The 15,566-nt window shown below is 47.5% G+C and overlaps 1 protein-coding gene across 3 annotated transcripts in view; it reads left to right on the top strand.

Moving 5' to 3' along the window:
* The window catches only part of SPTBN1 (spectrin beta, non-erythrocytic 1), a 225,325-nt gene that overhangs the window by 205,017 nt on the left and 4,742 nt on the right, over positions 1-15,566 (top strand). For 2 of the 3 annotated variants that reach the window (XM_081000776.1, XM_081000777.1), the window contains 3 exons: positions 204-267; positions 9,164-9,402; positions 12,408-12,581. In XM_081000776.1, the coding sequence (XP_080856902.1) occupies positions 204-267; positions 9,164-9,402; positions 12,408-12,581 (477 nt within the window). The remainder of the gene's footprint in view (positions 1-203; positions 268-9,163; positions 9,403-12,407; positions 12,582-15,566) is intronic. The other variant, XM_081000778.1, reaches the window with a different exon arrangement.

Consider the following 15,566-nt stretch of genomic DNA (forward strand, 5'->3'; position numbering starts at 1 on the left):
CACATGGCTGCCAAGGCAACCTCACAGGAAAGAAGTGTGCGCCCCCAGAATGTGTCACAGAGGCCAGGCAGCTCACCAGGGTTTTCTTCAATGTTCCTGGATGCCCATGGCAAATGGCCTGGTCTACAGTGTTGCTCCTGCGCTGCTACTTTGCAATCTCTTCCTCACTTTCTCTCTCTCTCTCTCTCTCTCTTTCCCAACAGGGACGGCACAAAAGGAGAGCAGGTATCCCAGAATGGTTTGCCACCAGACCAGGAATCTCCTCGGGTTAGTTACCGCTCCCAAACCTACCAAAACTACAAAAACTTTAGTGGCAGATGGACGGCTAGTGACCGGCCTCGTTCTGGACATTGAAAGACGCAGAGCGGTTTGCAGAAGGCCACGGGCTGCTTTTTCTCCCCTGTTCCTCCCTGGTTTGCCGGCCCTCCAAATTCCCTTTACTGCTTCTCTCCCACTGCAACCACACACCCCGCCGCATTCAGCTTGTGTTCAGTTGAGTTGCCATCACACCCAGCCACTCGCTCCAGTGCCCATGTAGGCACCCTCTATTTCCTCAACTCTAAATCCTTTGAACGCCTTCAAGGCTCCCCCCACCCCACCCCGGTTGCACTGCGACTGTCTCAATGATCTTTTGTTGTGAGTTTTTCGTTTTGTTAATAGCTTTTGAGATTTCTGCCGCTAAAGCCGCCCCGTTTGTGTGAGTAATTGAGATGTAATGAGATCTCATCGTTGCGGAAGACGAGAAATAGAGACCGACAGGTACGATGTCCCTAGCTGTACTAACGGTTTTGAGCCAGGAAGCCAGCTGTGATATCGGCAAATGCCTTCAGGCGCACGATCCAGTCCTACAGACAGAAAGCAGTCGGCAGATGTGGATATGTAAACTGGGGGTGTGGAATTCAGGGTCAGGGAGAACCATCTGCACCAAAAGAGCAGGCGTGGGGAACCTTTTTCATCCCAGGGGCCACACTACGCTCTGCACAAACTTATGAGGGCCGCATGCCCATGGTAAGCAGTCCGAGAGGTGAACAGCAGGCAAGACCAGAGGGAGAAGTGGGTGGAGTAACAGATACAGCTGTTAGTACAGTGTGCTGGCTGCAGCCTGGTCGTGCAAAAGTCAGACATTTATCAACATGCATCCACAGTTCTCTGTCCTCTATCCAAAGAGGCATTATCACAATTCAAGGCCAAACTCCAGCCAGGCAACAGCATTACAGGGCCAGTGAGGGGACATGGCTAGGAAGAGTGCTGAGGGCCGGTTAGAAAGCCCTGGAAGGCCACATTTTGGCTCTTGGGCTTGAGGTTCTCCACCCCTGACCTAGAAGTTAGTAAGTTGTTGAACATTCCAAGCAGTGTGAACCCAGCAACCGCCAATAAAGCTTAAATGGAAGGACGCTACAAAATTCGTAGTCAGTGTGATCTTACTGTCTCGGCAACCTGTTCCAGTGTTCCTCTTCCCTAGCCAGTGAGTTGGTTATTTGGTGCATAAACCCCATTGAAAACCATGGGACTCTCTTAGTCCTTTTAAAGTGTTCCTGGAGGGGGGTTTGGAGGGGGGAGAGAGAGAGAGAAATCCATGCAGATCATGTGAGGCTGAACACAGGACGTCCCTCTTCACCTCATGTGCTGTGTCTTCTTCACAGCATCTTTCAGGCTGCCCTCCTGAACACAGTTACTAGGGAGCAAACCTTATTGCGCTCTGTGGGATTTAATTTCCAAGGAAGCATGTTTAGGAGTGCAATCTGCAGTAAAATAAAATAAATGCCAAAGGGCCATTAAAACTGGAGTTTTAATAGTGTGAGCATCCCTTGTTCCTGTTGCTGGGACTGTTTGTTCCCAGTTTCCCCCTTTTCCAAGTTAAGTTAAGCCCTGGGGGGAAGAGGAACCTTGAACATCTGCCTTCCCCATCCCTCCTAGCATTGCCTCCACAAGGCACATGTACATATATCAGGAAAGGAAGCACCTTCATTTTCATATGCTCACCTGTCACGCACAGATAAAGAGGATGCTTGCATTTCCCATGCGCTGGCCCTCAACATTCTACCTGGGGAGCTCAGTGCTTTGATGCCCAGCTTGTTTTTCATCCTACGGCAGGGGTGGGGGACGCTTTTCAGCCCAGAGCAACATTCCCTTCCGGGCGGGGGCAGAGGCACTTGCCAGCGGTGGGAGGAGCCAGAGGCTAAAGTGGGTGGGGCAATGAGTGAACATTTTACCTCTGCACAGTAGGCTAGTTTCTACATTCTCTCTCACACACATACACCCCTCTCTGTCCTCCACCCAGGGAAGCAAAAGGCATTGCCAGAGTTCGAGGACACATTCCAGCCAGGCACCGACCGACACTTGGCGCTGCTGGGTCTAAGATTCTCCCCACACCCTACTAGGCTGCAGAGACCTTGGCTTTTTCCATGACTTCAGCCCTTCACATTCCTAGAAGTGTAAGGGGGAAAGGGGGGAAGAGTAGGAAAACGTATTAATAGTGAAGGGAAACAGAAGGTGCATCCTCTTTGTTTGTTTAATTATTAGATTTCTATCCCACCTTTACTCCAAAGTGGCATACATGATTCTCTTTCCCTTCCTCCCCTTTTAATCCACCCAACAGCCCTTTAAGGTTGCACTAGGTTGAGGGGCTTATACCTTTAAGGCTGATGCATAGCCCATATCTGAAACCTCTGCTCACTGACTCTCAAACCAGGGGTGGAGAAACCTGTGTCTTCTGCAGATCTTGCTAGACTCTGCGTCCCATCGCTCTGACCACTGGCTGTGCTAGATAAGGTTGATGATGGGAGCTGAGTCTTAACAGCACCTTAGAGAGCCAAAGGTTCACACTCCCCTGCTCTCATTTCCCCCCCTACGAAAGGAGAAGTGCAGGTTAGGGAAGAGGAAAGGAACCCTTAACAAGCGTGAATCTGCTATTACACGTTAACAGTTTTATTACATTTGTATCCCACACAAGGAACTCAGCCTTGAGGTAGATTAGGCTGAGAGGTACTACTCAGTTACCTTCTCGGTTGAATGGGAATCTTAATTTGGGCTCCATAGATCTAAACGTCAACCCTCTAGCCCACGCTTAGCCAGATGTTGTTGATCAACAGCTCCCATCATCCCTGATTATGGCAGGGGCTCATGTTTGAGCCCATCAATTTCTAGAGGGCAGCACAGTGACTACACCTGCTCTAGACACTTCCATTCTGTGTGAAGGTGGAGAACAGAGGATGGTGACCATAGTATCAAATTACAGATTTTTGGGTAGTGGTAGGGTGGCAACTGTCTTCTCTTCAAGGAATTCTGGGGAATGTAGTTCCGTGAGGGGGCTAAGGCAGTAGCAAAGGCTGTAGCAGAGACTTGCTTGGCTTATTTAGAGAGAATTAATGACAGTTGAATTGGTATCTACTGTGAGTCTATCTGCTGCTACTGTAGGAGGAGGAAGGTGAGGTGTTTGAAGTCCTCAGTGAAACCCAGGGTTCATCTGGCAATCTTCACCTCTGAATTAGGACCATCAATCCACATGAAAAGACACATTGAAAGGGTAGAGAAATTCCACACTTTCAAAGGAGGGTGGGAAATTCTCTTTAACCTTACTTGATTGTGGGTAGCGATAAAGATTGCTAAACGTACGTTCTGGGGTTGCAACTTCAGATTCAGTAATTTTACACAAAAGTGGCATTAAGATTTTTTGTTTACATAAACTTGGATTGTAGCATAGTCGATGGGCGGTTGCCTCAGCTGGTAAAGGTAAAGAATAATTGGCATTTGTTAGATGTCTCCAAATTTATTTGTAGTTTTGCCATTTTCCAATGCGGCCTTGATTTCCTCCCATGAAGAATTTCTGCTGCAATCTTTACCACCGGTATAAGGGTTAGTTAGTTATTAACCTTTATAATTAGCAAACCACACTTGATAAATCTAGTTTCCCTTTGCTGAACCTCCAAGTCTACATTAAGGTGTACCGGTTATCAGTTTAGTTTCTCAAAGTGTACCTGGCAACATTTGTGAGGAGTGAGAAGGCTAGGATTTTATTCTTCCATGCAACCATGTCTTTCTTCATTATCATACATGTCTCTCTCTCTCTCTTCCTCCCCCTCTCATCAGGATATCACCGTATAACTTCTTAATTCATGCTCTTTAGATTTCCTTATATCAATGTGTTGACATGTTTTGGTGCTTCCTTTACACCAGTTCTAGGTTGCTGCCCCTCAAAGTGCATTAAACCCTGCAGGAACCAGAGATGCCTTTTTGACCCTTGGCCAGGCAAAGGGACTGTTCCAAACCTGTTCTATCCTGTAGCCAAAAATGCCTAAGGGATGCTCAGTTTCCTCATATAATGGCAACATAGAGCTCTAGCATTCAGGGGAAAACTGGAGGGAAAGATACCTCAAACCTGAATCTCAGGCAGCGAAGGACACTGCAGTCCTCTCTGTTAATAGCTGCCTACATTTTTTTGGTTCCGAAAAATTGTGGCATTTCACAGAACAACGCGTGGGTTGTCATTTCCTTGCGCAGATCCCTTGATTCCTCATCTCATAGTACAGAGGCTCAAGGAGGTGGACGACTGAATGTAGATCTTGATTCATGCACTTTGAAAAGCAAACTCTGGGGGAGCGGGGATGTATTCCATGTTGCGTCCCCCGCTGCTGTGTTGCATCAGGATTTAAATACCTCAAGAATCAGCTAACAAACTCAGCTGACTTGCAGTTAACCTTCCAATGATGACAACGTGTATTCATAACATGCTTGTGTTTATCTGTTGTTGTTGTTGTTGTTGTTGTTAACCATTGTCACCCATGGTGTTTTGTCTGCATGCTCAAAGCATGTTTCCATTAAAGTTTTGTTTAGCTCTTATTATTTCCCCCCGTGTGTCACCATGCATCATTTGCATACATGCTTGTTATTGTTGTTGTTGTTGTTGTTGTTGTTATTCTGTTCATTGCGGAAACCGTTTCTGAAAGCAGGCTGCAAAAATACTGAAAAGCAACCCAACAGCTTTGTTCATAATCTTAACAAGATGGCCGTGCTGCAGCGAGCTAAAGCCAGATCCGCAGCAGTCTTTGCTTGCATGAGCACAAGTGCCTTCCCTATGCTTCTTTCCCTAGTCTCTGCCAGTACAGGCAAGCAAGCCCTGGGCAACCCAGGAGTCGGATGAGCAGCCACGGAAGTTGCCAGAAACAGGCAAGAATACAGAGGCTGTGTGTCTGGCTCTCAGGTTTCCCTCAGACTTGACCCACCTGTACTGCTAGGAAGGTGGCATTACCACAATGCACCGTGTTTTTCGCTCTATAAGACGCACCCGGCCATAAGACACACCTAGTTTTAGAGGAGGAGAACAAGAAAAAAAATGTTCTCTCCCTCTCTGCTCAGTGCCTCTCCAGCAAAGCGGGAGGAGAAACGGAGCCCCTTCCATTTCTCCTCCCGCTTCGCTGAAGGGGTGCTGCGCAGAGAGGGAAAGCTGCGCAGCGGCTCTCCAGCAAAGCAAAGCCAGGAGAGCAAGAGGGATCGATCCCTCTTGCTCTCCTGGCTTCAGGGATAGCCGCCCAGAGCCTCCTGAGCGCAGCAGGAGCGCTTCCGCTGGGCTGCAGAGGCTTCGCGTTGCTTTCGCCGAAGCCAGGAGAGCAAGAGGGATCGGTGTGCACCGATCCCTCTTGCTCTCCTGGCTTCAGCGAAAGCTGCGCAGGCTGCACTCTCTCCATAAGATGCACACACATTTCCCCTTACTTTTTAGGAGGGGGAAAGTGCGTCTTATAGAGCGAAAAATACGGTGTAATATTGATGGCCTGGTTTGCAAATATAGTTGATTCTATTCCACAAAATTCCTTTATTTTTCCCAGTTGGTGGAATCTGAATGGAGGAGCGTCCACCCAGAGCCTGGTCCTTTTTGGTGAATCGGGCACTGCCCCACCAACCTTGGTCTGCCCTCCTTGTTCCACCACCAATTGCCCTACTACTTGCAGCTAGGCCAACGGGGCCTGAACTGCATGTCACCTTCATCCTCTCCTGCCTCAGTGCTGCACTTGTAAAACTCAGCCGGGAGGAAGATGGGGACAAAAGTTGAATTAGTTGGCTCTTGCCTCCCATTGGCTCTGGCTCTGCCTGTCTGGGCTCTGGGTCCAACTTCTGTTGGTGTCCCCACTTTCTGCCCTGCCAGTCCCAAGGGGCACCAGGCCCTGCTGGCTCCCACAAGTCTCTCTTTTTACATTCCCTGCTCTAATGCAGCCTGGATAGCTCAGTTGGTTAGACCATGGTGCTGATAACACCAAGGTTGCAGGTTCGATCCCTGTATGAACCAGCTGCATATTCCTGCATTGCAGGGGGTTGGACTAGATGATCCTCAGGGTCCCTTCCAACTCTACAGTTCTATGATTCTATGATTCTATGATTCTCTACCAGCCTTTCCCAACCATTGTGCCTGCCAGATCACTTGGACTATGACTCCCATCAGCCCTAGTCAGCATGGCGATGGTCCGAAACATCTGGAGGGCACCAGGTTGGGAAAGCCTGCTCTATACCTAGAGACCTCTGATTTAACGTCTCTTGGCCACTCATTCAAAACCTCCAAGGAAGCGAATTCAAGTGTCTCTATGGAAACTCTGGTTCCATTATTTGATTTCTCTTTTACTAATCCTAGGAAGTTTCCCCTAGTTTTTGAGCAAAGCCTACTTTCTCCTCATCTCTCATCCCCAAGTGAGAGTAACCATAAAAAACACAAAACTAAGAGTTAACATGGTGGGGGGAGTTACGCACATTAAATTTAGTTCAGGATTTGGGTTCTCTCCTGGGATATTAAGTTATTTCATAAGGGGAGAGGGGGGTTGATACTGTGCCAGCAAAACTTGACCATTGGAGCCTGGACTGGTTCTTGGTTCAAAGGATTGGGGTGAGGTGAGGTGAGCTGTTAAAAAAAAAAAAAAAAGGCTCTGGGTAGCTTGCAGTGCAATCCTGTAAATGTCTACTCAGAAGCAAGCCCCACAGAGTCCAGTAGTTCCTATTTCCATATAAGGGAGTATAGGACCGCAGCCTTAAAAAACAGCAGAATCTGATGCATATTTATCCAGCTGTAAATCCCATTGTTTCCAGTGAAGTTGAGTTCACTAGGAGTAGGATTGTGGCTGAAAGCTGGGAGGGAACGGGTGCATTGAGCCTCCCAAAGGAGGGAGTTTCAAACTTGGGTGCCACTACCTAGAAGGCCTTAGCCCATGGATGACTGGAGGCCTTTAGTACAGTGGTGCCTCGCAAGACGAAATTAATTCGTTCCGCGAGTTTTGTCGTCTTGCGATTTTTTTCGTCTTGCGAAGCACGGTGTCGGGAAAGTTTTGGAAAAGCTTCAAAAATCACCAAAGTCTTTAAAAACCTCAAAAAAGGCTACCACACCGCGTTCTATGAGTTGCTCCTCGAAGTCAAGTCGCAACTGTATTAACGGTGTTAAGAAAAAGGAAACAAACTTGCAAGACGTTTCCGTCTTGCGAAGCAAGCCCATAGGGAAAATCGTCTTGCGAAGCAGCTCAAAAAACAAAAAACCCTTTCGTCTAGCGAGTTTTTTGTCTTGCGAGGCATTCGTCTTGTGAGGTACCACTGTATTTGGCCAACATACTGGAATGGGAGTCAATGCTACCAGCCACCTTTCCCAGGGATCAACCCAAACAGTTGTAGCAAAAGTGGAAGATGTACAGCTTGCTGCGTAATAATTCTGCTGCTTCTGAATTGTCTGAATCCTGGCCGGAGCAGCAAAAAATGTCTTTTAATTACTGTGTCCTTGGCGAATCCTTGCTTGTCCTCAATGTGAAAAAAATTTAAAAATGGCGCAGTGTTTGTAATCTACTACTAGAGCATTGAGCGGTGCTGGGCTTTAGTAACTTGCTAATAACCACAATCCCTATACTCCTCTGCGGGCTGATACCAGTGGCTTTTCTGCGGCACAGAATTCCAAGTCCCGACTCCTTTAATCAATGTTATCCGTCCCGCCTGGGACTGAGCCACTGTTGCCAAAGATTAAAGTTTCAGGATTCCGGTTGTAAATGATTTGGGTGATGAAATGGCTGCTGAAGACATCACGGATCTGCCCAGTCAGAGCTGGCCCCACTAGGCATCTCAGTTACAGTACAGCAGGCATCGAGACCAGCAAGGCGACAGATGGCCAAGGCCTTGGTTCTATCTTTGTCTTGGGGGTAAATAGACGTGTGGAGTTGAGTGGTTGTAGTGTTTTCCTGGCTCCTTTAACACCCAATCCGATCCACCCGATTCCAAAGTCCGACGATAAGAGACTTTGAGATAAATTAACGTTTTAACTGTCCACCCTGCCTCGTTCCACCTTCCTCTCCCCTCTAAACCTGCCTGTCTTTGACGATCCAAGCTCTTCTAACTAGGACGGGGGACACGATGACATTGCATGCTGCCCTCGGATATTCCCCACCAGTTTCTGCATGTTGTCTTCTGATTATGTTGTCACCTTGGGGATGGGTGTGATGGAGTGGGGGAATTTGCAGGTGGGTCCGGGTCACATCGGGGTGCTTCTGTGAATGCTGTTAGCAATACTCTTTCCACTGGCTTAATGCATCTATAGAGGTACTGCACAGACCCAGCGGCAGTAACGTTGTAGATGCATTGAAAGGCGGCTGACGTGAATCAGTTGGCTTTCTCTTCCTTTTTCACGATCTTTCTGAACTTAACAGAAGTGAGATTCTTACTGTTGCAATATTGGAACAGTCAAAAACGCTTGCGGTTGACAAGTGCGGCCACAATCCTGGGCCCAGTTTCTTATTCCCAGTTACGGAACAGCAAAGAATTGCGTTCTCTATAGCCTCTTAATAGAGAAGTCCTTGTTGCATGTACAGTTTGCCTTTGCTCAATCATGGCATTTTAAGGATTTGATCAGCAAAGCCAAGAGCGGTAAAACTCTCACAGATGGGTTACCCTCTCCCTTTCTCCTGTTCCTTCACCTCTATCAATTGGGTACTAATCTAATGATACCGTTCTAATTCCTCCAGCCCTCTGTTTCTTCAATGGGGAGGGGGCGAGAGTAGTTTTACTGGAACCCCCTGGGCTTTTGTACACAGCTTGGGGCCAAGCCTTGCAAACGGAACATTTAAGATGTTCTTTGATTAAACGAGAAAGTGCTGCGTGCAACAGCCTTGCCGCCGGACAGTGGCTTACGTGTCCCACTCTTGTTTCTTAGATGGGAGAGTCGAGGGAAGCCAACGAAATGGTCAATGGAGCAGCGGACCAGAGGACAAGCTCCAAAGAGACCAGTCCCGTCCCTTCGCCGACTGCCGATCGCAAAGCCAAGGCTGGCCTCCAGGCCCAGACAGCCGCCACCCTCCCGGCCAAAACGCAAGAAGCCCCTTCCACTCTGATGGAGGGCTTCTTGCATCGCAAACACGAATGGGAGTCACACAACAAGAAGGCTTCAAACAGGTTTGTTAGGTTTGCTCCGTGCTTCTCCACCTCTGGAGGATCCCCAGAGCTCCAGTATGTTCTTCCTTCGTGGTATACAAGTGGGGGTCATCGCCGCTTCATCACTGGATTCCCCCCCCCCAAGTTTCCCCTTTATCCTCCTTCCCCCACCCCTATTTCCTTATTTCCCACCAACCTCTTGTTAGAGACTTGCCACCACTAAGGCTTCTGGTCCCAGACCCCCCGATTCCCAATATCATTTGTTTTCTTGTTCCCTCCTTACTTGCTCAAAGGGCGAGGGCTGCCCCCTCCAAATATCCTTTTCTCCTCTCCTCTTCCTTTGGACGCTGCTTTATTTTTTTTTTTTTTTGCAAGTAAATTTTTATTCAGAATTTGTACAAAAAAAAAAAAGAAAAAAGAACTAACAGATACAAAAATAAACATTTTAACATAAATTATTCATCCTATTTTCATTCTATACAAAAAGAAAACATACAATCATACAAAAAATAATAATATAACCGTTAGGCTCTCCTTAGCCTTTGACTTCCCTTCACCCTTTTGGTAAGTGTCAAATAAATCTCGGATTGCGTAATTAGTTTATTAAAGTTTATAGTTATTAGCTGATAAAGTTTTTCTAATACCGCCAGTTCCTCCTATATATCCGTTCCAATATATTTCCAAAATTTACTCCAATTTTTTTGAAATTTCTGGTCGTCTTGGTCTCGTATTCTGCCTGTTAATCTATCTAGCTCGGCATAGTTGATCATTTTGACCTGCCAGTCACTTATGTTAGGAATAGTTTCTATTTTCCAGTTTTGTGCCAGCATAATTCTTGCGGCTGTGGTGGCATAGAGAAATATTTTTTTATCTTCATTTTTTATTTCCTTACCCATTATTCCCAGCAAAAAGGCCTCAGGTCTCTTGGGAAAAGTATATTTAAAAACTTTTTTAAGTTCATTATAAATTGCTTCCCAAAAAACCTTCACCTTGTTGCATTGCCACCACATATGGTAGAGGTCTCCCTCCACTTCACCACATTTCCAGCATGTCTTATTTTCTGATCTATAGATTTTAGCCAATTTTGCCGGCGTAAGATACCATCTATAGAGCATTTTCCAAACATTTTCTCTCAAACTCGTACAGGCCGTAAATTTAATATCTCTATTCCACAATTTCAACCACTTTTCAAACTCGATGTTATAACCGAAGTCAATTGCCCATTTAATCATTGCCTCTTTGACTTCCTCGTCTTTTGTATGCCATTCCAGTAATATGTCATATAATTTAGACAATGTTTTGTTTTTGCCTTCTATTATTTCTATATTGAATTTTGATTTCTTGTCCTCAAAGCCCATTTTTCTTTTATCTTGTTTTAACATATCATTCACCTGATGATATTGTAGCCAACCGGTGAATTGATCCTTTATTTCCTCATACGGTTTAAGTTTAAGCCCTTGTTCTGATTTTCTTACCAAATCTTCGTAGGTGGCTGTCTTCCCTTCCATGTTATTTTTTTTTTATTGTTAAGACCTCTACTGGTGAAATCCACCATGGTGTTTTTCTTTCGAGAAGGTTCTTATTTCTTTCCCAGACCTGATATATTGGTCCTTTGGACGCTGCTTTAGAGGGCGCTGTCCCGCTCTGCACTGTGGCCAGGCTCCACGGGGGTGTAGGACAAGGTGAGGTTCGAGCTGGAGGCAGGGTCAGGCTGTGCCCGGGGAAACACGGGCCCCTGAAGTTGCTCCAGCAAGGAACGAGCTGAAACGAGGGGCTGTACCCCTGCTCCCTCCTCCCGCCCGCGCCCCTGTTCCGCATGCAGCTACTCAGCTCGCTACTCCCCTTCCCAAACGTGTTTCTCTCTTCTGTTCCGCGGTCCCACTTTGCACCCCTGTTTTCACTTCCACCCCGTGCCTGTGCCTCCTCGCCTCGCCTTCTGTGCAACCTCCCTTGCACACAGGCACCCCCCCCCCCGATAATCTCCTGCATCTTCCTCCTCCCATACATTGCAACCTCCGAAGTATCCACCTCGTGGTCCCTGTTCCTGTTTGCTGCTCACTCTGCAAGCAGGGCGGAATGTGTGTCCCAAAAATTCCTCTCTGCTCTCCTGCATTTCTCGGCTTTCCTCTTTCTGACTCTTCCTGGAGCCTAAGAATATCCTCCCTTAGTGTTGTCACTTCCTCTCTGCATGGCTGAAAGGAGAGGGGTGACCACCAGCCATCCTGTCCTCATTTATGGCAGTGGCCCTCCTGCAAAGACTTACACAGATGGGGTGAGCATTCCAGATTCCTGCTCACAAGGATTCACAGCCAAACTCAAAACTCCTCAAGGATTTTTGTCGTCAGGTGGCATGCGGATAATATAAATAATCTGAATTGATTTATCTCTTGATAGATTTGATTTTGGTCCCCTTCTATCTCAGATGCTTACAGCATCACACACTCTCCCCACCCCCTTGGTTTTGCTGGCTATTTTCATCTTGAAATGTCGAGGTTTTAAGTGGATTGGTGGTTTTCATTGCATCGTGTCAGAATCCTTTTTGGATCGAAAAAGGCAAGATAGAAATAACCAAGTAAACAATGTTGAATAAATGATGCATCCAAGTTGATAGCTTTCAGGCTTGGCAGCTTCCCCTCTGAAAACACCCAGCATGTTTACTTCCAAATAGTGCTGCTATTTATCTACCCTCTCTCAAAATATCAGCGCTGGGTACAGCAATATAGAAACATTTTAGAAAACCATTAGGCACAGCACATAAAATCATTAAGATGCAAAAACCCTAATGGCATAGCATTGAGAAATCTCTTCTGTTTTTGCAAGCAACCTGTTCTCTCTGTCTCCCTCTCCCTTTTATAACAGAGCTGTGTCGTGCAAACTTCTTGCCCATAAACCGTTTTATCTTCTCGCAGAAAAAGAGCTTTGATTTGCTTATGCAATGCTGCAGCATTAGAAAAGCAAGGAGGAAGCTGCGCTTATCCGTGACGGCGGCCTTAATGCTTGCCTTGTTATTTCATTTGTCTCCCAAGATCCTGGCATAACGTCTACTGTGTCATTAACAAGCAAGACATGGGCTTTTACAAAGATGCCAAGGCTGCTTCCTCGGGCATCCCCTACCACAACGAGATCCCCGTCAGCCTGAAAGAAGCGGCATGCGAAGTGGCGGTTGAATACAAGAAGAAAAAGCATGTGTTCAAGCTAAGGTAAGGCACCTCTTCCTGCAGGAGAAGGAGAGAGAGAGAGAGAGACTTTTCCTTTTCCCCACAGGGATGGGAACTGATAGTTCCCAGGCTCCCTGCACCAGCGGTTTGCAGACATTATCCACATCCACCGATCTTCTGAGCAACTGCATTCACTGTAGGAATAAGGGAGGCGACAGGAGGTTGAATGCAGGTGAGCTGTGCAGAAGCACGCTGGCAACTGTGCTCCAAGCAAGCTGCCGGCTAGCTCTGCCGAGGCTCCTTTTATTAGCAGAAGTCAGCAATTGGAAACAATAGTGAAACCACCCTGAACTTAACATATTTCCATGTACGCACATTGCTAGTGTTAGCAAATACACGTGTCAGCAGGTGCTTCCATTGAATGTTCCCAGATACTTGATTACGTCTGTGTTCCCTGCCATGCTCCAGCCAAGCGTTATGTCTAGTAAACAAATCTGCGAAAGGACAAAAGGTCAGGGGGGGGGGAACCCTGTTTTCTAGGCAAGAAGGCAAAAGGTCAGGGAAAGCAGGCGCAACACTCCTTGACATACTGTTGCATGTCTGGTGCAAGGTTTGCCTTCGCAAAGCGGAGCGTTACCTCCACAATTCACAGCACAACCCCTGGGTGCTGCAGATGACATGGCCCTCTAGAAATGTCCCGAGATCAGTTCACAGGGGATATCTGGGTTGGGCCTCGTTCTTTCCCTTTAATTCCTCTCTTAAGGACTTTAGGGGACGCGGGTGGCGCTGTGGGTTAAACCACAGAGCCTAGGACTTGCCGATCAGAAGGTCGGCAGTTCGAATCCCCCCGACGGGGTGAGCTCCCGTTGCTCGGTCCCTTTTCCTGCCAACCTAGCAGTTCGAAAGCACATCAAAGTGCAAGTAGATAAATAGGTACCACTCCAGCGGGAAGGTAAACGGCGTTTCCATGCGCTGCTCTGGTTCGCCAGAAGCAGCTTAGTCATGCTGGCCACATGACCCGGAAGCTGTACGCCGGCTCCCTCGGCCAATAAAGCGAGATGAACACCGCAACCCCAGAGTCGGGCTCCCCACAAGCATCTTAATATCCTCAGCTCTTCTACTTGCAACGGTACCGCTACAGTGATTTTTGATTCTCTGTGCTGGAGGCATCAGAGAGGGTAGCATCCCTGCATTTCAGGGGGTTGGACTACATGACCCTTTGTGTCCCTTCCAGCTCTCCAGTTCCATGAGTCTATGATCTTTAGCATCCCCACCACACCAGCCACAGGTTTGTGACTTCAGCAGCAGTACCTTTTGGGTCCTCGTTCTCCCCCTGCCCTCACCGTTTGGCTTTCCGAGCACAGACAGCAATAGCTTGTCTCCCAAGCGGCAGGGCAGCCTAATCCTTCTTCAAAGGTTTATAGTACGCCTCCCAAGTGTGCTCCTGCGTGTATCCCTTCCACGGCACCTTGCATTAAATGGTTCAGCATTACCTTAGCCCTAAGCAGACAAGGCAAAGCAAGGAAGCCTTATCTAAGCAGTTCACAAAGGCAGGGAGAGATTATTACGCTTATTAAAATAGCAGAGAGCAACAGAGAGGCACCCAACCCATAAAGCAGGGAGGCAATTGATGCTTTCGGAAATTGTGAAGGTTCTTCATTGCAGCCAAAGATAGTCTGAATGAACAAGGATTTCTAGTTCTTGCATCTCATTGAGACTGAGCATCCCTTCAGTTTCCCCTGCTGAACCATAGTTTAGCATTATGTAGATGAGCCTGAACAAACTCAGCCAAAGGGTTGGACTTCTGCACTCCCCCATCTCCTCCCACCAGTCAGCAGGAGGACCTCTGCTTTAGATCTCAAATCTCATCAGCTCTTGCCACCATGGACAATGGTCAGGGAGAGCCACCAATTCCTCCCACCCCGGTGATCTTCGGGTTATGTGCAAACATGACCAACCATCTTTTTTAAAAAATGGAAAAAAGAAGAAGCTGGGATTTTCTGCACACACAACACCACGTCTTTCTCAGTGTCCACCAAGCCATGATCATGTAGGTGCAGCTTAAATTTTTTTTAAAAAAATTCTTCAGGCAGTGACAAAACACTGCAAATACAGGAGTGGGGGAGGCTGGTTTGTAAGAACAGAGAAAGCCACACCAATTGAAAGCGAGTCTTGGATTCTCCAAACATCCATAACATCCATATACTTCTGCCAAGTGCACAAATGTTTAAACCATTTGGAGGACCAACATCTCCTACAGGGACCTGTCTGCCCATGGGGAGAGGACCATCTCTATGTCCTGCTGCCGCTAGATGCCTGGCTGGTGATGCCCAGGTTTTGGAACTCCTGCCGGAAGGATCCGCTTGACTCCCACCATCTCTTGCCCATTGGCTATACTGGCCAACGCTGGTGGGAGTTGTAGTCCCAGACATCTGGAGGGTACCAGGTTGGGGGAGACTGCTATAAGGGGCCCTTGGTGGGCTTCCTAGAGACATTTTATTCGCCACTATGGGAAATGGATGCTGGACCACATGTCCAGATGTTTGGGACTACAACTTCCATTGGCCATGTTGGTTGCGGATGATGGGAAGTGGAGGCCACAATGTGGAGGCCACCACTTTGGTTTCCCCAATAGGCTCTTTTTATGTCCTTACTCGGGAGTAAACAAGCACATGAACTTTTCTCTGGCTATGGTTTTATAGAGAGCAGTGCCTTGTAGGATCTTTCTGCAGAATTCAAAGAATAATGCAGGAAGCATGTTGCATTTGCTTTCCTGGGACTGCCACAGTCGCCCAGCCTTGTGTGGCAGCTGGCATGCCAAAGGCAGTGGCAGGGCTGCACCTCAAAATGGGAACATGTGCTCCATTGGGATGGAGCACACAAGGACGTGTCGGGGTACGCACAGTGCCTCTAAAACTGGGGTGGGCAGTACATCCGCCAACAACGAGCCTTTCGCGGGGTTACTGGTGCAAAAAGAACGAGGTCCGCAGTTCCTGTTGCTCCCGACTGGTTGGCAAGAGCAGCTTC

This window comes from Podarcis pityusensis (assembly GCF_964106645.2).
Source record: "Podarcis pityusensis genome assembly, chromosome: 3".
NCBI classification, from domain to species: domain Eukaryota; kingdom Metazoa; phylum Chordata; class Lepidosauria; order Squamata; family Lacertidae; genus Podarcis; species Podarcis pityusensis.